The 23,345-nt window shown below is 40.8% G+C and overlaps 1 protein-coding gene and 2 long non-coding RNA genes across 7 annotated transcripts; 1 reads left to right on the forward strand and 2 right to left on the reverse strand.

The window, feature by feature from the left end:
* Positions 1–1,431: 1,431 nt before the first annotated feature.
* On the reverse strand, positions 1,432–6,078 carry LOC128794320 (uncharacterized). The gene is made up of 3 exons (XR_008433051.1): positions 5,989–6,078; positions 3,358–3,490; positions 1,432–1,898 (listed from the first exon to the last, which is right to left on the reverse strand). It is a non-coding gene; the product is annotated as an uncharacterized LOC128794320 (long non-coding RNA).
* Positions 5,855–22,920, forward strand: EIF4E3 (eukaryotic translation initiation factor 4E family member 3). Of its 5 annotated transcripts, XM_053954080.1 has the most exons (8): positions 6,255–6,340; positions 14,356–14,428; positions 14,510–14,551; positions 16,316–16,410; positions 18,424–18,484; positions 19,713–19,779; positions 20,803–20,958; positions 21,473–22,920. In XM_053954080.1, exons 4-8 carry the CDS (start codon positions 16,385–16,387, stop codon positions 21,502–21,504), a joined length of 342 nt encoding a protein of 113 aa, XP_053810055.1. In that variant the 5' UTR covers positions 6,255–6,340; positions 14,356–14,428; positions 14,510–14,551; positions 16,316–16,384; the 3' UTR covers positions 21,505–22,920. The 5 variants fall into 5 exon arrangements, with proteins under 5 accessions (XP_053810051.1, XP_053810055.1, XP_053810053.1 ...); XM_053954076.1 differs by lacking the exons at positions 6,255–6,340; positions 14,510–14,551 and adding an exon at positions 5,855–5,937; XM_053954078.1 differs by lacking the exon at positions 14,510–14,551.
* On the reverse strand, positions 10,132–13,841 carry LOC128794321 (uncharacterized). Its single transcript, XR_008433052.1, has 2 exons — positions 13,642–13,841; positions 10,132–12,843 (listed from the first exon to the last, which is right to left on the reverse strand). It is a non-coding gene; the product is annotated as an uncharacterized LOC128794321 (long non-coding RNA).
* Positions 22,921–23,345: the final 425 nt, after the last annotated feature.

The raw sequence follows: 23,345 nt of genomic DNA on the forward strand, positions 1-23,345 counted from the left end.
CCTTCGCTTTGCTGGTTTGGACAGGTACCAAATGCTCTGGCGTGATGCAGGAAATGGAATGACCCTGCATAGGTCAGCGAGCTCGTATAAAAATACTATGTCTTGTAATTTTTATCTATTAGAATGTACTTATTTTTTATAATATCCATAGCAGTGGGGGGTTTCCATCCCAGACTCATTCTGCAGTCCAGGCTAACATGATTTGTGCAGTGTGTAGGATGTGACTCTTGCACATTGTTTCCTTCAGCTGTACACTGGGGAGCCTGTAAAAAAAAGATCAGTATTTAAGCTCATGTTCCACATCAAAGCCAGTGCCAGATGTGGTGCCAATAACATTATGACACAGAATAGCATTGAGGATGGTGCTGTTTTGGAATCCTCATGTTTGGGGAAGCAATATCTAAGTGAAACACTGCAGATATTTTACTGGAAAATCGGGGAAAGCAAGATGTTTGGAGTTTGTTTCCAACATGTAACTTTGAGACCTGTCAGGTTTCTTGCATTTATGCTCCTGACCTCACCTTTGATGGGCATCTCTTTAGCACCTCAGAGAGCCCCAGTGCTTTCCAAGTGTGGGGAACAGGGAAGGACAAAAGCAGAAGCCCAGTATCCAAAGCTAAGTAAGAAATTCCAGTCTCTTAATACCTGTTGCATGGATTGAATGCTGGGTTAAGCCAGTTCAGCTCCCCAAAGATGGCTAGGTAAAGAAATAAAGATGTAATCTAAAGCATGGTGAAGTCAATCTATGCCCTTATTTAACTGTAAAAGGTTTTGGATGAGGCTCAGCCTTCCTTCACAAGTGGTGGTAACCAGAGAGAGCTGTGATTCTGGAATGCATCAAGGATCCTGAAAAGACGGGTGTCTTTCCAACTTGTACACTACCTTGAGGTAGGTACTGCCTTCTTCATGCTTATATCTGGCAGAACTTCATCCTGTGATTTGCTTTTAATGTACCAAAAGAACTATTGGACCCATTTTTTCCTTTATTAACTGTAATTAGAAAGCCTGGAGAAATCTAGGATCACCTTCCCCAGAAGTTAGGAAGTTCCTGTTCCATTTTCACAGGAGGTGCCATCTCCTTCCCATGAAGCATTTTACAGAATGTTCAGTTATGTAACAACTTCAAGGGTAAGGTTTTACTTTTGTTTACCTTTTTGTTAATGCTCAGCTTCTGTTGGGCAATCAGGAATCTTGGTCCCTTGGGAGATGTTAAACCACCTTCCTTTGGATGCTACTCTATAAAGTCTGCACAGTGGTTTCCATGAGAGTGATTTTGGAGCCAATTCTGTATTTAATTTTTGTTTTCACTCCTCAGGATAAAGTTTCTACACAGTGTCCTGGCCAAAGCTGACTTGATTTTAGTTCATAACTTGAGCAAGAACGATTCCATTTAATTTTGGATATATTAAAAAAATGCATTTACTCCTAGGATGTGGACAAAGTTCCTGTACTTTTTAATGGCTTCACAGCTAAAAAAGCAGAGGTACAAATTTAGTGTGCACATGTCCTTTCTGAGATTTGCTCTGTCATCAGTCACCAAGAGTAAGTTAATAGGATTCCTGTGTTTACAAGGACACTTATGAGATGCCCACCACCACATGAACTGGCTTTACTTTTATAGATTTTAGATTTTCAAAATGCATCTGAAGGAACTTTTTTATTAAGGGAGGAAAGGATCTGGTTGAACTGCACTTCTTTTTGGACTAGTAATGTCCAAATGGTCATGTCAGTTATAGAAGCTGAGGAAAGGTTGCTCTGCTTGTTTGACTTGGGCAGGTTCGTGTATTTGAAGGAAGACTTCTCTGGGAGCTTGCAGGGACCAGCTGCTTGAGGAGCCTCCTCTGTGGAGCAGGTACTGTGTGGAAAACCTTCTGTCCCCAGCAGGACTGGACACAAGCCTGTCAGAAAACCAGGGGCAGTGAGCCAGGTTGTTGTTAAGAAAACAAAGTTATGCAATATCATTTAGTTCTGACATGTTCCCAATATGCAGCAAATGAAGAACTCACTAAATACAGTATATCTCTGGCCATATCATTTGAATAAAACTTGTTTCCATGACAACCTCTGCTTAACAGCTTGGCTGATATGAAATCATTCCTAGATGAGGGAGCTTTTGCCAAAAGCATTGGGATTCAACACTTTAATATTGTGTTTTAGGGTTTAAAAAACATTTATTTAAGCCTCTGGAAGCAAATATCAACTAAAATCCCTTCATCCTCACCTCTGCTTCGGCTTTCAGATGATCAGTTTATCTTCCTGGGAACCTCTCAGGAGCAGCTCCTGTGTTACTTAATATGCTTCTGAAGTCCCAGGCAGTGTTTCAAGAGCAAGTGATCGTGACACCAGCATTTGGTAGAGAAATTACATTTCATGGCTGTTGGTTCAGGCTGTGAGGCAGCAGCAGCAGCAGCTGGGCACAGCAGCCAAGGCTTGTGCTCCAGCCATCCTTCAAGTCCAGGATGGTTTATGTTCCAACCAGCTCTGTCCCAGAGTGAAAAAGAGGATCTTCAGCTGGACAGAGGTCTAGCTAAGGTTGCACACCATTCTTTTTCTTTTGTCAGCAGCACTGAACAAACCCAGGTGATCTCTTAGATGTTTTTTGAGGTGCAGTACCTGTCGCTTCAGACAGCTGTGGAAAACTTCCAGGGTGGAAATGCTCTGTGACTGCTCATATGGTGCTTGTTCCCTTCCTCCCTTCCAGGTGCTACACTATTAGAATATAGCTAAAATAAGCCTAATGCTTGCCTAATATTTCTTATGTATGCAGGCATTGCAGTTGCCACAGTGATGGTGCACAACTGTCAGCAGGGGAAAGGAAGGTCCTGATGGTTTTAAGAGGCATTCTGCCCCCTCAAAACACCATTGTATTGTAGCAGGGGGATTTCCTGCCCCAGCTGGGAGCAGGGACTACAGCAAAATCTACTGGAACAGGCAAATAATGTTTCAAGCACATGTAATGTACCCATTGCTGTCAAGATTTTGGGATCAGCAAGGATTATAAGGGTAGGGATTTAAATCTTAAATAAAACCACGGAAAGGGGTATGAAGTATTTATTGTTTCTTCTGGCTATAATGTGCCTTCTTCAGCTCTAATTTGCCCCCATGGGACAGTTTGGGCCTTTGTATGGCAAGAATGTGTCTGAAACTGGGTGCAGACAAGCAGTGCTAGGAGCACATACTAGGAGGCAGAGCAGTATTCCCCACTCCAGTTTGTTAGGGTTTTTTTCTCCCCAGTTGTTACCTGGGAAAATTTCAGCTGTTAGCCATTGGAAATGAGCTGAGCTAATCGACCAGCCGACTCCTGCTCTGCCCCACAGTCCTGCTTTGTAAGGCCTTAGCAGAACATTAGCAACTTACCTGGTGAGCCCTGCAAGGGGAAGGAAGATGTGGCTGGGAGGAGGTGTGAGGAATGGAGCCGTGAATCTCTTCTGTGGTGGTGAGCTTTAAGCAGCTCATCTCTGCACCATAACACGGTCTGCTTCTGGTAAAGCTGCTTGAGAAGGTACAAGAGCAGAGGAGGCATCACCAGGGTTTCCTTGAAAAGAAACCTTCCAAATATGTAGCAAACACCGATAAAATACATTTTTAATTCAAGTCCTATAAATACCTCTCTGAAAGCAGTAATAACTTCCTGGGATTTTTAATCTCTGAAATGATTTCGCTCAAGGTGTGCTGGCAGCATGAGGTAGCTGAGCAGAATCAGGATGCTGTGCTTGTGATCATTTTTCCTTCTGAGATTCATCTCAGGAGACTCTTTTTTTCCTCTATGTCACGACTTCTTAGAAGTCTCTATAGGCAAAGGATGCATTAATTTGGTGCATCCTGTGATTGCCCTTCCTCCACAACTAAATTAATTTACTGTTAGTTGAGATTCCCACAACGTTCCTTGTGCCACTGTGAAACCTGGTATTTACCGACGTAAATAAGGAATAAATGGAGGCTTTGCATGTCGCATTTGGAATAATGATACAGGCTGTGTCTCCTGGCTCTCACTCTGTCTCAGAGGTGCAGGGGGTTTATTTCTATAGTGTTCCTTGCAGCCCAGGTTGTTTATAACAGAATGATTTGTTTTCAGCATCAGCTGTAATGTTTTAATTGATGAGCAGCTCCCTCTTAATGGAATCTGGAGCTTTTCACTGAAGTGTGGGGTTCTATCAGAGGCAGGTGCTGGATTCAAAGTTAGTTTTTGTAATACAGTCTGGTGGGGTTGGCTGTATTTCCACAGTGATGCTACTGCATATCCAAAATTTATACTGTGTTGGCAACCTCAGCAGAGGACACCAAAAATGTGTTAGGGGTGGAGAGTGACACTGGCAGTCACAGAGGCAAGATGTGGCCCTTTTGGGTCATAAGAAATTAGCACTCTCCTCCTCTCCTCCTGTCTTCTCCAGCTCTTCTAAGAAAATCTGTGCCTAGATACAGCCATTTATTTGTAGGGCTTTTTTCAGGATTAACATTTTTGGTGGGCTCATCATTAAAATAGAGAAAAAACACTCAGAGTGGGCAAACCAATGAACTTTTAGATTCCAAGCTCTCCCAAATGGTCATTAGCTTGCCTTCTATTTAGAGATGAATAAATTAAATTGCAAGAGATGGTGCAACTGGTTTTGCAGATCTTATTTAATTTGGACTGGCAGTTTGCATTTTCCATCTGTACACATAATCATTAACTTTTTGTGTTTCTTCATTGTCACTGTGCAGACTGCTTTTTATGGGTAAACTCTGCCCTTTCTTACTGTTAGATTTTTATTTCTTTAAAGGAGTGTGTCTTTATTGATTTTTCTTTTAGGATGAAGTATATATAAAATTATTCATCCTACTAAATGTGCCTGCAAAGAAATCTATGTGATTCATGGTCTTTGATCCTGTTATCGTTTATGTGGGTGTTTAACTTTACTACTGTGCACAGTCCCAATGGGGAGAATCTTAATTTAAAAAGTACTATTCTAAAAATAATGTGAGGGGTTTTGCACATGCCCATGTTCGATTGTGAGGAACATCTCCCTGTAAAGCCAAAGGGCTGTAGAGAAGATGGGAAAGCAGAGAAATTATTATCCCCCAAGTCTGGAAAGGTTAATTGTTGCACTGCCTCCATCCGTGGTCAGTCTGCACAGTAGCCATCCCTTCATTGTGTGAATGGAGAAAATGTTTTGTCTTAAAACCTGGGTTTTTAGAAAGATTTAGTGTTTTGGTCAGCATTGCCAAGCCAAACTGAGCACAAGGGTTATTTTGTGCAGTAAGGCAGCCCCAGAGACACGCCGGGTCTGTGGTGTGACCTGTGGATGTGCAGAGAAGGGGCTGCCAGCAGCGTGTGTGAACGTGCAAGGGTTTTGTGTCCTAAAAGTGGGAGCTCTAGAGAGATTTAGTGTTTTGGTCAGCATTGCCAAGCCAAACTGAGTACGAAGGTTATTTTGCTCAAAGAGGCAGCCCCAGAGACTTGTCAGGTCTGCGGTGTGACCTGCGTACGTGCAGAGAAGGGGCTGCCAGCAGCGCCGCCGTGCAGGGGGGAGGCACCGGGTACCCCGTGTGCCCCTCGTGGCCGTGGGTTGTTGTAAAGGTCTCAGGAAGAAGATCAGCGATTCCCTCCAGCTGTGCCCCGCAGGAGAGGCAGTAACGGGATGGAGCGAGCGCCTGTGCCCCTTTGTGGAGCCACCCGTGCTCTCCAATGGTCCCTTGGCCCATCTCTGTCATCACCCTGCCCTTTCCCTGTCTGTCTGTCCTTCGCATCGCACCTCGTCCCCGTCTCTCTGTCCCTCCCCTGTGTCTCGTCCAAGCCCGAGTCCCGCTGCCCCCCTCCTCGCAGCGTCCCTTGTCCCCTCCCCGCGCCCCGTCCCGCCCCTCGCCCCCCCGCCCGCCCGCGGAGATGGCGCTCAGCCCCCCCGGGCGGGACGCGCCGGGGCTGCCGCTGCACTCGCCGTGGACCTTCTGGCTGGACAAGTGAGTGGAGCTGGGGAAGCCCCCCAAATCCGTCTAGGAAGGGATGCGCACCTCTGGGATTATCCAAAGACTGGATGCGGGAAGTTAATGCTGGGCTGCGAATGGGAAACGTGCTGGTGCGAGGGATTGTCCCGGTGCCTGTCCCCATCGAGGGGGTCGGGAGCGGTTCCGCGTGGTGAAACTGGTCTGGAAACGCTTTCGGTTCTGTAGTTCAGCGGACACACATTGGTCCAGGCACCGTCGGTGCAGGTTTGAGCTCTAAATTTTAGAGATGACGCTCGCCAGCCCCGGGAATAGAAGAGTAAAGGTCGCACTGTGCTGCTGTGTTTGTGCCCTGCTGCCCCAGATGGAGCCGGTCCCACCCACCGTGACATGCCGAATCTTACAACTCTTTTAATATCAGGTTTGTCTCCCGCAGGTGATCAGTTCTTAAAATCCGAAGAGATACGTTTTGAAGGATTAGCTAAATTTATTAATTACCTGCAGGTTCTTATTACATCTCATTTGCTTGAAGTTTGAGCAGCTAATGCCGTGGAAAGAGGCTTCCAAGGGAGCTCATCCCTGTGGTGCACACAGCGAGGCATAGGGAAGAAGTGCCAAAGTCAAAACTGAAAGTTTCTTACCAGCATTTGATGTTGTTTTCCTAGCATGTATTTTCTAGCATCTCGTTATTTAATCTACAGCTTCCTTTTCTCAATTTTTTGGGTGTATTTCTCCTCTCCCTCCACTCCAGAAGGCAAGTTTATCAGCTTTTCTGCCACTGAATATACTGCCCCATGCTATTGGTAAAATTCTCCTCTTTAGTTATTTTTCTGGTAACTTTCCAACTTGTGACAGAGAAATAACAAGGAACTGTTGAAAACAAGTCCAGTAAATCAAATCTAATAAATAAACCCAGCAATTATTTCTGATTATTCCTTTTGCAGTTGTGACGCAGTTATGGTCAGGTTCGGGATCTAAGTTGAATTTCTGCTTCTTTGTTTTTAAAAAGCATCATTTGAACTGATGTTTAATCAAATCACCAACCAGGTCTGTTTGTTTACATAAGCCATGTGGAGATAAGCAGGTCTATTTTTTATAATCAGGGTCAGCAGTTAAAATCCATTTTGAGTTCCTGAGTATTTTCATTTTTTTTTCTTAAGTCTTCCACAATGCTTTACACTCTTAAAATTAATTTATTCAATAGATTTTTTTCTTTTACTTTTTAGATCACAGGTAAATAAATTTAATTAGTACTGTTGTTTCTTAACTTAAAAATCCAAGAGTGTATATATAAGAAAAAAAAGTGGGACCATAAATACATAAAATTGTGTTTTGTTTACCAGTAACAGGGATAGAATAATGACAGGAAACAAGAATGACAGCAAACAAGACGTGTTTTCTACACTCAAAAATCATTTAAGGCATTAAAAAGCACACAAGAAATGGAACTGTGATCCTGATTTACTGTCTGTGGAAGTTCACATCTCTCTGCAGAGCCCCACAGAAGAGGCTGGGACATTTATTTGTACATCCACAGGGATTTGATGGAGTCTTGGGCTTGTATCAGCTGGACTTTCTGTAGAATATATCTGTGGGCACTTTTAAAACTGACTTCAGTAGTACCTAGCGTGGAGCAGTGCTGTTTCCTCAGGAGCTGGTATTGATTTTTGACTGCTGCTACATTTTACCCCGTACTTGCAGAAAAAAGCAGGAAGAAGTGATGCTTAAGGATAAATAGATGTTGAGATGAATACATAGTTATCTCTTTATATTAAATTACTGTGAGAGAGATCCATGACATACAATTTTAAGATCTCTAAAACATATCTTTTCATTAAGTCATGCTGTTAAAATAAATATCCATCAGCTAAGTGGTACTTTCTGTAGCAACTAGTGATGTGCTACCCTTGGGGTTCATGGCCTTGCTTTTATCGTAGCAGCACTGGATCCATCCCCTGCTTTAGAAGTAAATGCTTTTGTTTTATCTACATCAGCACTTGTTTCTGTGAATGCCTTGGCACAGGCTGAACATCTGGAGGCTGGCATCCTGTGGCCAGGTCCTGGTTCGTTGCCATCATCCCACGCATGTCACAGGGCATCTGCATTTCCCGTTAGTGCTAAGCCTTTCTTGGTATCCGTGTCTGAAATAGCAACCATCTGATAGTGCTCTCTGCTATCTCACCCTGTAAATGCCTTAGGAAAATGAGCATAATGAAAGCTTTGGGGGAATATTATTCACCAGTTTGACAAAAAGGATCCTGTCTGTGATCTTGAAATGCTTGCAGGTCAGCAGTTCCAAAAAATGGTGCAGAGAAGCTGGCAGGTGTTTTACTCTTAAGACAAATGAGATTTCCTTTTTAAAATATTCCTATGTCAAGTGCTAGAAGTTTGGAAAACATGAGTTTACATTTGCCCTTTATTTTGTCCATTCTACAGATTTCCAAGCTCGTACCCACATGTCTCATTGGTAGGATTCTTGCCTGCAGTGATGTGAGGGAGCAGGGGGAATTTCAGCAAGGCTTGCAGGGGCTTTTGGTGCCACCTTGGGAAGCTGATTCATGCTGGTAGCTCTTTACACTTGTGCTTATCTCAGGAAGACTCTGGTTCTACTTATAGTGGCTTCTGGCTCTGAAAGGAAAAGTTGCCTTCTTAGGTTTTCTACATTGTATAGTCTTTCAGTTATTTTTCAGAATGAAGTGTCAATATGCATCATTGATTATAACAAAATATGAACACTACCAATCTGGTCACTATATTGTGTAGCACATTCAACACCAGAATTGCACAAAAGGAACAGTCAAGTGACCTGACCATCAAAGACTGGGCTGTCGTGGATAACAAGCCACCTTATGCATCCCTTGAAACCATCCCTTAATGGGATTTGGGGCTGTTGATCTGGGTGTGATATTTGTATAAATACAAAGCTGGGAAGGTGGTTATACTTTTTGATGTACATGTGGACATGATGCAAATATCCTACTTAATAAACTTTGCAAATCCCAACTGTCACTGAGCCTGGGTATCACATAGTGTGGTTTAACCCCAGACAAAACCCAAGCACCACACAGATGCTCCCTCACTCCCCCACCAGCGGGATCGGGGAGAGAACTGGAAGGGTAGAAGCTGGAAAAGTCATAGGCTGAGATAATGACAGTTTAATAGGGAAAGCAAAAGCTGCACACGCAGGCAAAGCAGAACAAGGAATTAATGCACTGCTTCTCATGGGCAGGCAGGTGTTCAGCCACCTCCAGGAGAGCAGGGCTCCATCCCATGTGACTTGGGAAGACAAACACCATCACTCCAAACATCCCTCCTTCCTCCTCCTTCCCCCATTTTAACTGAGCACAATGTCAGAGGGTCTGGAATATCCCTTGGCTCAGCTGGGGTCAGCTGTCCTGGCTGTGTCTCCTCCCAGTTTCCCATCATTTTGCAGGATCATGGCCTGCTTGCCCTGTTTTCTCGCCTGACTTTGAACAATGCCCTTTAGATAATCTTAATTCTCTTGCAAGGATAGCTTAACTCTTCTGTATCTTTGTGAGGGGAAGTATGTGCCTATAAACATTGTCAAATAAGCAGTGTTATTTGTCTGCTCCAGGAAAGACAAAATATTCTTACATAAGGTATTGTCCTTATGTGCTGATTTTTCTCTCTGTATGTTGTAGATGAATTCTATATAAAGCTGAGTAGATACATTTTGATAACTGAACCATTTTAATAATGTGTTAATCTTCCTAACTGAACACAGCAGATACTTGAAACGAAACTTAATAATTTCCCTTCTTTCCGATAGCAAAATTTATTTATCTAGGATCATCTATTTCATCTATTACAGCTTATGAGTAGGTGGCTTACAATAAAAAATGATGGTTAATATTATAAGAATGTTCAATCCAGTAAGTGCATTTTGACAGGCTTTGATGGCTTGAAATCAGTCTTTGTATTCATAATGGATTACCAGATTTATTTAGTTGCCACAGCATGTTTTTGACTTTATGCTTTGTGAGTAAATATTTTGCTTATTTATACCAAAAGCAGTTGTGGCTAAGCACTTACAAGGGTATTTTCAAAACTGCTTGGCAGCTTTTAAAGCTTCCACTAAAGCTGTGATGAAATTCCCACTGGGAAACAAAGGCCAGTGTGAGCACATATGAAACAACTTCTATACTTAATTCTTTGCAGAATAACAGAAAAGCTACAGTTCAGCATCAGAAATTAACATAAGTGCAACCACCTGCAGGTTTATTCATGGATAAAACAATGGAATTTATCTTTGTATCCTTTGTTCTTTATTTGTGCTGGAATAATGAAGGAGTAGCAAAGAAAGCTGGCATTAGGATTCATTCTGTGGAGATTATTCCTCTTTCCACGTTCTTGTGTGATTCACCACGAGATGCTGTACAGTGGGTCTGGCCTGATTAGGCAACTCAGTCAGTCTTGATACTGCACTAAATTTTCTCCTATAAAGGTTCTGAAGATGCAATGGCATCACAGGGCTACTGAAACAGGCAGAAACAGGCAGACCAGGAGAACCACAGAAATGTTTTATGTGCAGACTCTCCATGGGAAACCCAGATGCATAATTGTAGGTGAAGTGGTGACAGAACTATTTCCACCCCCAGAGGATCTGTCAGTGCCAGGCTGGTGCCTGCTCCTTCCTGTTCCTGTGCTCATGGGGATTGGCAGGGCCTGTTGAGTTCTTGGAAATGAGTTGTTCACCATGGCAATAACTGACAGGTCAGTAGGGCATATTGGATTGATTGTGTTGTTGATGGCAGTATTATCTGAATGAGAAGAATCCTGTAATGGCTTCATTTCGAGGGTCAATATTTGCAGGGTCTTGTTTTGTAGTACATGTACTGAGGTTTTTAGTAAAGTACACAACTCACTACTCCTACCTTAAAGTGCAAGTTTTTGCTGGAGAATTACAGAAATAGGAATTTCTACAGATTCTTTCACTTGAAAATAATCTGTCATTTCTGCTAACTTAATTTAAACTTAACTTAAAATGCGTACTCAACTAAAAAGAAAATAAATCACAATTTCATGGGTTTCAAGGCACAGAACTCCTGAGTGGTAATCTGTGTGGATCTGCTGAGTTTCTGGGTGAAACAGAAACAATACAGCTCAGATTTGTCAGCAGTCTGGAATTTTGCAGGAAATTCAAGGCTTTTTACTTCTGTCTGTTTAAAATACTGTCCCTGCCTTATACTCATGCATTAAACCAAATTAGTGCAGGTGTAAATTCTGGAGCAAACGATCCTGAACTTTTAAATTGATGCATCATCATTTTCTCAATTATAGGATTTTAGTAGGATTTTGGTTTTGCTTGATTGTTTGTTTTTCAGATAAAAACATTTGGGTGTTCATGCTCATATCCATAAGTGACTTACACTTTCCAGAGTTGAATGAAAGGCTGAAATTACACTGTCATCTGGTGGGTCTGGAGCACTTACCAGGCAGGTTACTAGGAATAAATGGTCACTCACCATAACTTTTTAAATAGGTAATTTTCTGGTTGGTTGGTGCTTTCTGCCAGCTCATCACAGTTTCTCTGGAAAACATTATTTGCAACTATCAAAATGAACCATTTTATAACCTTGGAGTGGTATATTCTGTCTACCTGTCTTAGCTGCTCTTTTAAATGGCATTAAATTTGCTAAATGGCCACCTTGATGATCTAGGTAACCTTTGAAGGCTTTAGCTAGAGAATAGTTTTAATCTTTTATTTGAGTAGACCTTACTATTGAAGCAACTCAGTGGCAGTATCAGCACAAGACTATCAAGTGATGATAGTATCTGTTGTACAGCATATGTAATGCCAGATGCCTTGGTGACTGCTAAGCCTCCAGTGGCAGAAATAGTCCAGAAGAGAAGTAATTTCTTGGGCAGTGGGGTGAGGCAAAAAGAGGCAAAATTTATCTCAGGTTTTGCCTGTTTCTGTTCCATTCTACTTGGAACAAAGCATTAGTAGGGAGGTGCTAGTATGGTTAGCAAGAAAAGAACAAGGGGTAATTGATTGTGAATCCACTGCTCTCTACTGACAAATAAACCACTTGATAAGTTTTAAAGTCTGCTTGAACTTACTACCTTTTTTTTGTGTGGTTTCAAAAGCAATCTAACTGGCTCTGTTTCTGTAAAATACTCTGAATTTCTCTTTTTGCTCTTTAATGCTGAGTGTATAAAATGCCAAAACATACATGCGAAAAACCCCAGACCTCCAAACTTTACTATGATAATTCCTTTTATCACGTTGATGACAGATTTTTTTTTTGTTGCTGGTTTTAAGTTATCAGTTTTTTCATGGGAGCTCTCGTAGTTCATGAGCCACTGGACTTCAAGCTGTGCCATGGTGATTTCTTGTTGATTTTTTTGTTTGTTTCCTGCCAGTTCCACCATGGAAATGTGTTCTTAGTTTCGGTAATTAACAGGCAAGTAGTAAAGCAGATGTTAATTTGCCTGCTTTATACTGAAAAAGTTGGGAGGTATTTTTCTGCTGGTTTTGTATGTATTTTTAAAGCAGCTTATTTTAATAGAAGCCTTGAAAAAACCTTAGAGCTATTATTAGACTTTTGAAGATGTGATGCTGTTTCAGTAGTTTTGCATATTAAATTTCTTCCTTTACATGAATATCTAGGGTTTGCCCAGAGCTTCAATTATATCTGTAACAACTGAGAGCAGCTTCAGTGTTTCCCTGGACATATTTCATGCTGATCAGATGTATCAGGGAGGATGCTGAGATCTGGTTTGCTTTTATCCTTTCTTCAGCTGGTACCTGAGCAACAGCTGCGTTTTCTTCTGTTTCCTTAAACCCTTCTGTTTCCAGATTTAGTAATTTTACACATTTTTGTTTCCTCTTCTGAGACACAATGGGAGGTTGCTTTTGTCTTTGATCTTCATTTTTCTTTAGAAATCCTATTTCAGCTTCTGAAGGGAAAGAAAAATGTTTCTAGTTCTAAGAAATTGAATGTGCCTTAGCAATTTTGACCTCATTCCCCCAAAATTGTGCCTGGGAATTGTAAGGTGGGTGTTAGGATGTTAGTGTAGTGACAGGAACACAGGGATTTCTGGGGGAGTGGATGCACCAACCCATGTGTCATGCACTGAAGAGTCATGGAAAAGGTTATAAATAGAACCATTTAGGTTGGAAAAGACCTTTCAGATGATGGGATGCAGCTGGTGCTGTGTGTGCCTAAAGAATCAGAGAATATCCTGAGTTGGAAGGGACCCATGAGGATCATTGAGTCCAACTCCTGGCCCTGCACAGGACCATCCCCAAGGGGCTGTGCTTGAGAACATTGTCCAAGTGCTCCTGGAACTCTGGCAGCCACAGGACTGTGACCATTCCCTGGAGAGCCTGTCCAGTGCCTCACCACCCTCTGGAGGAAGAACCTTTTTCTGATATTCACCCTAAACCTCCCCTGGCACAGCTCCAGCCATTCCCCTGCGTCCTGTCAGTGGTCACCACAGAGGTCAGTGCCTGCCCCTTTGCTTCCCCTCCTGAGGAACTGCAACAAAATCTCCCTTCAGTCTCCTCCAGGCCGAACACACCAAGTGACCTCAACCACTCCTCTTATGGCTTCCCCTGAAGGCCCTTGAGGGAGGGAAGCAGCTCCAGGTGGGGGCTGGTGATGGCCAGCGTGAGGGTGAGCTACAGAAGCTGAACCACGCCTGGTGTACCAGGGTGTCTGGCAGCGAGACCAGCCCCAGGATGTCTTGGCTTACAGGGCGCGCTGGTGGGAAATGCGGCTTGAAGGCATCAGTCTCGGCAGTGGAAGTCACGGAGGTTCCCTGGGTGCGTTGGGCGCCACAGCCTGACCTGTGGGACTCGTGTTTCTCCTCAGCCCCGTGCGTGTCCCACCCTGCGGGGGTAGCGAGGCGCTGTGACCGCGGCTGAGGGCGGCGCGGGGCTGAGGGAAGGGGCGGCCGGGCCGGGCCCGCCTGCCCGCCGGCTGTGCGCCTGCGCCACCTAGCGGCGCGCTCTGAGGGCCCCGCGGCGCAAGGTGCGCGGGTGAGCTGCTTTTCGGAGCGCGAAGCACCGGCAGCGCCTTCAAATGCTAAAAACGGCGGCTGGGGTGTACTTTTCAATTCAAATGCATTCTTTTCAAATGCGTTTGAAAATAATTCCGGGGTGCGATCATGCGGTCCACTTCTGGTAGCCTGTGAACAGCAGGGCTTTGATGGTGTGAGGGCAGCACTGTGCTGCTTGGCTAAAACTCCTGATACTTCTGTTTAGTTTTACGAATTACCTGGCAAATATTAATTTATTCGCAAGTATAAAAGAACTTTAACTCCTATCTTGAAATGATTCGTGATAATTTGGAGTTGCATGCAAACGTTTCAACTTCACACTCATGAGATTTGCATTCCCTCTCCATCTCCCTTCTCTCCCTCCTTGATAAAATAAATATTTTAATTAATCAGTGCTTTGTCTTCAAGGTCACGTCCTGGTACAACAGCAGCTGAATGTGCATTAAATTTGAAGAAGATATATACAGTACAAACAGTGCAGGTAAGGCGCCTGGCTCTGCTACAGGAGCTGCCACATGTTATTAATGTCACTTCACACCTCAAGTTTCATTTTTCCTCCTAGGATGAGTCACACCTGTGGCTTTGCTTACCTGAGCTGTGAAACGTGAGTGTTATTGGTGTTGTGTGTTTGTGTTACTGAGTCAATGTTTGAATTTCATTTGTCTTTCTGGATGGGGAAAGGAGGAGGCAGATTGGATTGGGCATGTGGATTCTTAACCCTTCCTGAGTTCCTAGTACATTGAATATTTGATGTACTTTAAATATCTTTCCAGCCTTTTCTCCTTTTTCTAATGCAGAAATTAATTGCACAAAGACTAAAAATTGCAGCATGTGGAATTCTTTTTGGGTGGAGTTTCTCTCCTTGAGTATGTATGTAAAAACAAATTCTAGCAAAGTGAATTAAAGGACTCTTAAACTGTGTAATACTTGCAGCAGTGAGAAATTCTGCATGCCTTTGTCATCTGCCATTGCCTAGCAGTGGGTATCTCTTGCAAGTAAAATTGTATTTTTGTTAGCATGGAGTGTGTAGCACAGTGGTATTTGTCTCACCTTAATGCTAAGCTGACTATTTAACTAAATCGCTGAAATTTTAGGGTAATGCCAGACCCTTCTCTTTGAGAAGCACACCTGTAGCAATCTACTGAAGTTTTAAATAAGGCTTTCTCATGAAGGTCTGCACAACTTCGTACATGGCATGAGATTTCCAAACACAAAACCTTCCAAACCACATCCCTAGTTCAGGACAAAAAGAGCTCTCAAATGTTTACACAGCCAGTGTACCTCTGCTACTTCTGCAAGTAGCTTTAGGGTTTGGGCACACAAGCATTTAAGAGTAAGATCATAGTCAAAATGGGTATTTCATACCAGGTTTTTATATTTTAGTAGTCTTCAATTTCTTCTTGTGGCTGGGTAGAGGTAATGGCTGTTAGGCAGAGTTGCCAAGGGCCACAAAATTTTATCACATAATGTTGCAATCCTTGTTTCTAAAGTTGTACTAGTGATTAAGTATTAGATATTACTTAATGTATTAGATAATACTTACATATTATATCTAGATAATACTTAATGAGTTGCACTAATGATTAATATTGCATCACCACATGCTGGTGCAATTTAAGTCTCTAAAAATCCTTTCTATTCCCAGCTGTTGGATAAAGAGAGAAGAGATTGGAGTATTTTCAATCATCCCTCCCTGTTGCTCACTACTGCTTTTGGGTGCCTTTTTATCCACCCTAAACCTCCCTGACAGCTTCTGCTTTTACCAGCAGAAACATTGGGAAGTAATCCAATGGTTCCTGGTAACGAGAATCTTTGAATTTCTCCCCCACTCCTGTATTAACATCTGCATCTCAGGTTCTTTGCATCTGGTTGAAACCTTTCACTCAGGCAAACTAATTGGTTGCTGGTTAGACATTTAGTTCACCAGCATTATTGTTTGTGGTGTTTTTGTAACTCAGGATAAGCAAAATGACACTTAGGCTAGTCATAAGTGAAGCAAGGTGGATATTTAATATAAATATATCTTTTTAATATGCTATGGAAGATTTATGTACTGATTTGTTCTGACATAGCCAGTTTAACTCTGGTTTTGATGATTTTTTTTCCCCTCTGTATTCAAAAGGATAATCCACATTTGGACTGCTTCCCTTTTTTCCACCTTCATGTATGCAGGATTGGAATCTAAAAAAAAATAAAAGTAGAAATGATTCTGTAAGAAATTCCTTTCAGAGCATTTTATTATAACATAGAAGGTGCTCGTTCTCCAGGAGAAGGATGTGTGTAATTGGTTCAGAGGAAATTAGCAAGGAAATAAATCTGCATTAAACACTCTCTTGTGTTAATGCAACTATTATTTTTCCTTTTCAAGGATTTCTGGAGTGTCTACAACAACATTCCTCCCGTGACAAACTTGCCTCTGAGATGTAGCTACCATTTAATGAGGGGAGAAAGGCGCCCACTTTGGTACGTGTGCTGTCACCAGACATTTCTGGGAATAGGCAGTGGAATAACGTGAAGGAGTGAAAGGTGTGGGACAGGAGGGTCTTGTTTCTGTTGGCTGCAAACACCTGAACTCAAGAGACCAATGAAAGAAATACCCCGATGTTCTTGTTCAGTTTAAAAGTGACTTGTACCAAAGAGTCTTTATTAAAAACACAGACTGTAATTTCATTGTCCACCTCTGAATGTGAGTGTACAAAACTAGATTATGAAATAGAAGCTGAGAAATTAGAATATGACTGAATTTCAGTTTAGGAGTACACCGAATAAGTTACTTCTATTTGAAATTGTTTTAGCTTGCACATTATTTTCTTTCAACTGAAGCTGGTGAAATAATGATGCAAACAACTGATGGTCCTTCACTCCTTTTTCACGTGTGCAAAAGTGCAGGTGAAGTCCACACTTCATATGCCTGTACATGGCTGTGCACCTTGGATCAAAAGTAATTTAAGACTTTATGAGTTGATTAATTGCAGCAAATTCCTACTTGATTGTAGGATAGTAATGGAATAAAGTATAAATAATTGGTGTTTTCCTTTCAGAAGTCAAACTTTGCATCCCTTCTTCCTGCTGCAGTTCTGTTGCATCTCAGAGAACCTCAGCATTTTCTGAAGAGTTTTGATCTTTTTGGCATCATTTACGTAGATTGTGATTGCATTAGTGTTCTTTAACTTAATCATAGTTGTCTAACTTTGTGGTGACTTACTACAGAAGATTTCTGTCCTAATCTACTGGAAATGTAAATTTTCTAAAGTGAAATGCATCTGAAAGTCTGTCTTACTTTTCTGAAAATACTGTGACTCATCAGGATAGCTAAAGTGGGTATGAAAAAACATTGTTATCTGTATAAATCAACTGGGCCATCGTGTCCAGGCCTTCCTATCTTTGTAAGGATGAATGAGAGCATTTAGGGGTTTGATTTTTTAAAAATATTTTTAGTTTTCATTTGTTAAGCGACTACTAGAGGTGTAAAATGCAAAGATAATTTTTGAAAATTAAACACTTTTTTTTTAGCCTATCAAAGTAATTTTGCATTTTAGGAAAGGGATTGCAAGAGATTGATCTCATAATCAGTAATTTGCTAACTTTTCAATAATTACTGCCAAGAAGCTTTTCTCAGATTACCATTACAGTGTATTGGCCAATTTCAGCATTTTATATTTTTTTCTTTTAGAAAGAAAGAGAAATCCTGAAGTAAGAATTGAGGATGCAAATTTTTGAAGAAGTCCTCCCAAAGTTTCCCCCTCTTTTCCCCAGCATCTGTCAGGATTGGTGGGAGACCATTGATCCTGAGGAATCTCTATAGGTATCACACTGGGTACAGATATTCCAACAATGAATTTTTAGGTCATTCCTTTAATTTGGCCTTTACAGAGTTTTATCAGAAAACTAGAAGCCCTAATTTAAAGTCCTAGAAAAAGAATTGTGACAGAATAAACTTGAGAAGCTCACAGGTTAGTGCACTGTGCCTTTGTCATTACAAGGCAGTTTAATGCTTACATCTGCCCTGACCCGTGGCAGCTCCAGTCTTTTTTTAATAAGGGCAATTAATTTCTAGCTGTCACAAAACTGAAATGAAGTGTGCTCGTGTCCTTTTATTAAACGGAATAAACGGAAGAGTAAAAAGCTGCTTCTGTGAAAATATGCCAGAGGTTTTCCAAAATTAAAGGTTACCATAGTAAAATGTAAAATTGTTTTGTGGCTTGTTCCCATACAGTGTGCAGCCACTTCAAAGATGGTCTGTAGTCAGGGAAAATACAACACACAAAACTTAGGAAAAGGATTAGGTGTTGAGAGATACACTTCATATGAACAATGAAAGAATTATCTCTGATGTCAGAAGTCAGAGTCATGCTGCCTCTGGAGTTAGTAATTGCATTTCAGATGGGATTTTTCTGGGAAAATTAAACCACAAACATAGAGTTATCTAGATGTGGATTTGAATGTGTATTTTCACTGATCTATTTCCCATAACAGGGAAGAAGGAAGCAATGCCAAAGGAGGTATATGGAAAATGAAGGTCCCTAAAGAAAGTACGGTATGTAACACTGACTCTTTACTCAGACCTTGTTTAGTAAGGGAGTTTCTTTAAACTCTGTTTGATAAAGCTGTTGTAAAGGTTTTTACTTCTTACATCACCCAACACAACAACCAAATACTACTTTAACTTCCATAACCTTTTAAAGTCAAAGAGCAGAAGTTTATTTTTCAATAATTACATATCTCTTGCTTTAGATTACATTTGGCAATGAATTATAAAAAAAATGAAAGCTACAGTGTTTCAATTTAGAAACTTGGTAATTTATAATCACCTTTGTTCTTAAGACTGTTTGCTTATGGGCAAAGAAAAATAGAAAGGCCTTTTCCTGATAATCTATGTTAAATTATATTTTTTTTTTCATTTAAAATTGTGAAAGATGAAGTCTATTCTGGCATATTGAGCTCGAATGAAATAACTGTGTTTCTCTTTGCCTCTCTAATCAAATGCATGTGAATAACTTCTGTGAACTGTCACAGAAAGGAGATTTGACCTCTTCACACATGGTGTTTATGTGTGTAAGTGTGCTCTGGATCAGACCTTTAAACAGAAAAAGTGAAGTGTCAGAAAAATGTGACAGCCTTGCAGAAGGCATTAAATGCTGAAAGATGGTACTCAGAATTTCAGCCAAAAGTTAATTGATTTTTGCCTGTGGGCTTTTTCCTTGTATGTGAGCTGCAGCTTTCCTTCCCCACAGTCCCAAGTGGTCACAAAAGACTGAAATTGAAATTGTCTTTTTCCTCCTATAATCCAAGGTGTGAAGATTGTCAGAAGTGACAAGTGGTTTGGAGAGCCTGAATTACTGGGCAGTGAATTTAGGGACCCCAGAGGCCTTGTTTTTCAGAGGCTGAATGACAGCCCCTTTTTGACATGAAGATACTTTTGATCTCTCAAACTGTGCACCACATGGCCTCAGTCACTTCTGAAAGGTTTGCTTGAAGGTGAACTTCAGCCAGCTTTCAGTGCCTTGTAAATAGCATTTTCTGTTTCTTATTTTTTTTTTTTGGCTTCATTCTTCATCAAACGTGGGCACAGCATCTCCTTGGCTCAGATGAAACATCTTGTACAGACCCAACAATTAATTATGTAACACAGCATGCACTTACAAAAAATACTTATTTTTTTCTAGACAACCTCAGAAAGAGAAGACACGCAAAACTGAGCTAGCAAGCCTAACTTTCAATTTAAGAAATAATAATGTGAATGTAATATTTTTCTGCCTCCTTAGGCTGCAGTTTGGAAAGAGCTACTGCTAGCAACTATTGGAGAGCAGTTTACAGATTGTTGTGCAGCAGGTAATGATTGAGACATTTCTCCATCATTCTTTTCACCATATTTGCTTCTCTTCTAAGCGTGAGTGTTTTGATAAAAGTGGCTGTTACAGTGACAGTGAATATCCTGTTAAGAATTGTCTTTCACTGGCTATCATTCCATTAACAAGAATGGCCTTTCTCAGGTTTACAGAGCAGTTCAGAAATAACCTTTTAAATGGTCTCTCACACCCTTTATATACTGCTAGGGTTGTCTTGGGGTCACTTTAAGCAAATATATGATATTCTGCTGTCCACAGAGGTGGCTCTTGCCCTTGGCCTTGTGCTTCTGACACCACCTTTGTGTGTATTGTTAATGACCCTTTCCTTGGGATGCACAGAGCAGCTGTGCCATGGAGTTCACAGCTGGAGCAGCCACTGCTCCCAGCTGTGGCATGGCTCTCCACAAAGCTGCATCCTGAGAACTTCACACCAGAAAGGGCTTCTTCAGTGTAGCACTGAGTTACCAGCACTGGCAGCAGCAGCAGCCTGGCTGGGGCTTTATTAATTCATTAATTTTATTTTCTCTTTTTTCCTGTTGCTGCCTTGACAAAATGTAAAGGAAAAAGAGAGCAAAGTCTGGGAAAGTTGGTGTCTGATCTCCACCAGGTACTTTTCCTGGGGTTTTAGTTGTTTCACTCTCATCCTCCCATTTCTGCTTGTAGACATCACTGTGGGTAAGTTGTCTTTAGTAGTTCATATTGCTGACCTTTCTGGAGGGAGTCTTGTGATTCCATTCTAATCAAGTCTAAGAGTGCTAATAGCAAAGTTGAATAATCCTATGGCACTTCATAAAAAAAAAACATGAGGTAATATTTCCAATAACTTCTTTCTGGTAACTAGTTTGTCTGGTTTCAACATTGGTATTTTCCTCACTGGAGATTGCTCCTTTTTTCACATCTTTATTTTTTTTCCAGCTTTTGGGCACTGTTTCATAATACATAAGTAGCAAATTAGACATGTCTCACTTTTAAAGTATTCCTTGATGGTTCTTCCCCTTCTGTGCAGATGATGAAGTAATAGGGGTTAGTGTCAGTGTTCGTGACCGTGAAGATGTTGTGCAAGTCTGGAACATGAATTCCTCTTCAGCAAGTGAAGCAAAAGTTTTAGAAAAGATTCATAAACTTCTTCCACACACATCTTTTAAAGTGATCTTTTATAAATGTAAGTATTTTGTACTGTTCATTTCTATCTTCATTAGAAAAACAAGATTGTGATAGGGTATGTCTATGGAAATATCCTACCTCATTCATCATTAATCACTTAAGAACGTAGCATCTGACATTGCATTAAATTATGTCCCTTCAATGTAGAAGTTAGCTATCATTCAAAAGATATTTAAAATTTCATTGTACAGTCTGTTTTGTTTTGTGTTTAATGTGCCGATTCACAAAACAAATTAAACAAATCTCTTTGTAACTCTCAAGGCTACATACTGTCCAATTTAAGTATTAATTGAGAGGAACAATTTGCAATCAGGATTTTAAGGGATGTCATATTTTAGGCTCCCTATAAATATATTATCAAACAGTTTATTCTGAAAGATCCCTCGTTGGCACATTGTGTTCTCCCTTGACTGATTTATACATTTTTATCTTCTCTTTTTTTAATCTTTTCAACTCCTTGACAGAGTTTACATGTTCTTCTATTCCTTTTTTCCCCCTTCTTTCTTTCCTAGCCCACAGAGAGCATCGTGCTTTTGAAGGCTGATGTGGAAAGCATTGAATGCATTGTATGCCAAGATCATTTGTTGTTATTTGGTGTTTTGAGCTGGTCTGGACAAAGAGGAGGATGGTGGAAGCCCTGCAGAAGTGCTACATGGGGTTGGCCCTTTTGAGTTGCTGATATTTAACACTGGCCTATTGCTACTGAAAATGAAAAAAAAACCTGAACAGTTGCCTTGACCACTAAATACGTGATTAATTGCTTCATGTTGAGCTGGTGTTTTTAGTTCTTAGTTGTCTCTCTAAAAATATATTTTGGCTACTTGTTTGCTCACCCTGATTATATTTGTTTCCATTTCTTTGAGATAGTTGGCTTTTTCTTCTGTGCTGTACTTAGTGAAAAGCAAACATGCAGAGATGCTATTCTGCTTTTCCAAGATGTGCTGCACATACAGGAATCCTGGCTTGGGGAAATGTGTTTTCAATTGTCACTTTGAAACATTCCTATCGCGTTAAAATTTACTTACTGGTTTTGTCCCAAGAGAGAAAGGAATTGCACTGCATTTATTCTGATGTTCAGTGTAATCTAGTCTTGCACTGACAACAACACATACTGTAAATGTAAATAGAAAAAGGTACCTTAAATGAGCAATTAAAGAGAACACATTTATATTGGGACTAATCTTGTGTAGGATGATGTTAATGTCTTTTAATTGTATTGATTTCAGAAAAGCCCTTGTTCAGGTTAGAATCAGAAATTTCTCAGTAGGAAACCCTGAAAACTCAACACCTCTTATTTAAGGGTGATGGAGTATTTGTGGTTTTATATTGTATGCTCTCATATGCTATCTTTCTGTACATCCATGAAGAAGTGTCATGAGTAATTTCTAATGAATTGTACAAACTGGATCCATTCCTCCCACTTCCTTAAGTACATCAGGCCCATGTCTACACCCACTAGGACAGTGTCAGAATTGCTGCTGACTTCAGTGCAAAGGAAGAGATCCCATTGTCTGTAGTTCCAAGCCCTCAAAACTTCCTAAGTGTCCTTTTTAAAATAAACAAAAAATACAGAAAAAAAATTTGTGTTGCAGCTTGAATAGGAATATAAACAGTGCTAACCTTTAAATGTCTGTCTCTATTAACTCTTTGAGGTGTTTTAATACATTACCAAAGATTGATGTGGTTCCTCTTACAAGAAGGTGCAAGGTAGAGATGAACATACCCTCTGCTGAGCACTCCTTCATCCTTTAGAGGTTTTTGTCTGGTTGCTCTTTAAGTTGCACTGATTTCCACATCTTTAGTATATTAAGAGGCAGCCATAAAAATCAAATAAATTTAAAAATAAGTATCACACATTTGAGATTTTTTCTTTACAACTTTATCTTGTACTTACAACTTTAACCTGTATTTATGGATTAAAACTGTGTAGTTAATGAGCATTATTAATTAAACACATTTTCTAAAATCCAAGTGTCTTGCTTCTGTAATTGCTTTCTGGGATGAAATGTTACTGGTCCTGCTTCTTCAAACCTGTGTATTTTATATTAAAACTTACTCTTTTAAAAGCTGTTTTTTTCTTAGATTAATTTTTTTTTTCAGTGAAGAAGTGTAAAGTACCAGTGGATACTTGCAGGGATGTACCTGGACAGCCTCCAGGCCTGTGTGATGGAGGGGAAAAGTGACTTCAGAGAAGTGAGGGCTAGAACACAGTGAGGAGAAATGTTTTCAACTGCTTGATGAGCAAGATTTTTCACTTGAAATATTTCCCTGTCTTTGGAGGAAATGTAAGTGGAATACTAATGGAGAATTAATCATGCACCTCTCCCTCTGCTTCCTTTTACTTTTGGAAACAAGCCACAGCCTCTTCTTTCTTCCCCAGGTTTG

The sequence above is a fragment of the Vidua chalybeata genome, chromosome 12, assembly GCF_026979565.1.
Source record: "Vidua chalybeata isolate OUT-0048 chromosome 12, bVidCha1 merged haplotype, whole genome shotgun sequence".
Taxonomy (NCBI): domain Eukaryota; kingdom Metazoa; phylum Chordata; class Aves; order Passeriformes; family Viduidae; genus Vidua; species Vidua chalybeata.

Excerpts from the sequence above, each read along its gene's own strand:
- EIF4E3 (XM_053954076.1), top strand. The coding sequence starts at position 5,864 with ATGGCGCTCAGCCCCCCCGGGCGGGACGCGCCGGGGCTGCCGCTGCAC. Across the intron at positions 5,938-14,355 it reads TGGACCTTCTGGCTGGACAA|GTCACGTCCTGGTACAACAG; the intron begins GTGAGTGGAGCT and ends TTTGTCTTCAAG. Across the intron at positions 14,429-16,315 it reads ATACAGTACAAACAGTGCAG|GATTTCTGGAGTGTCTACAA; the intron begins GTAAGGCGCCTG and ends TTCCTTTTCAAG.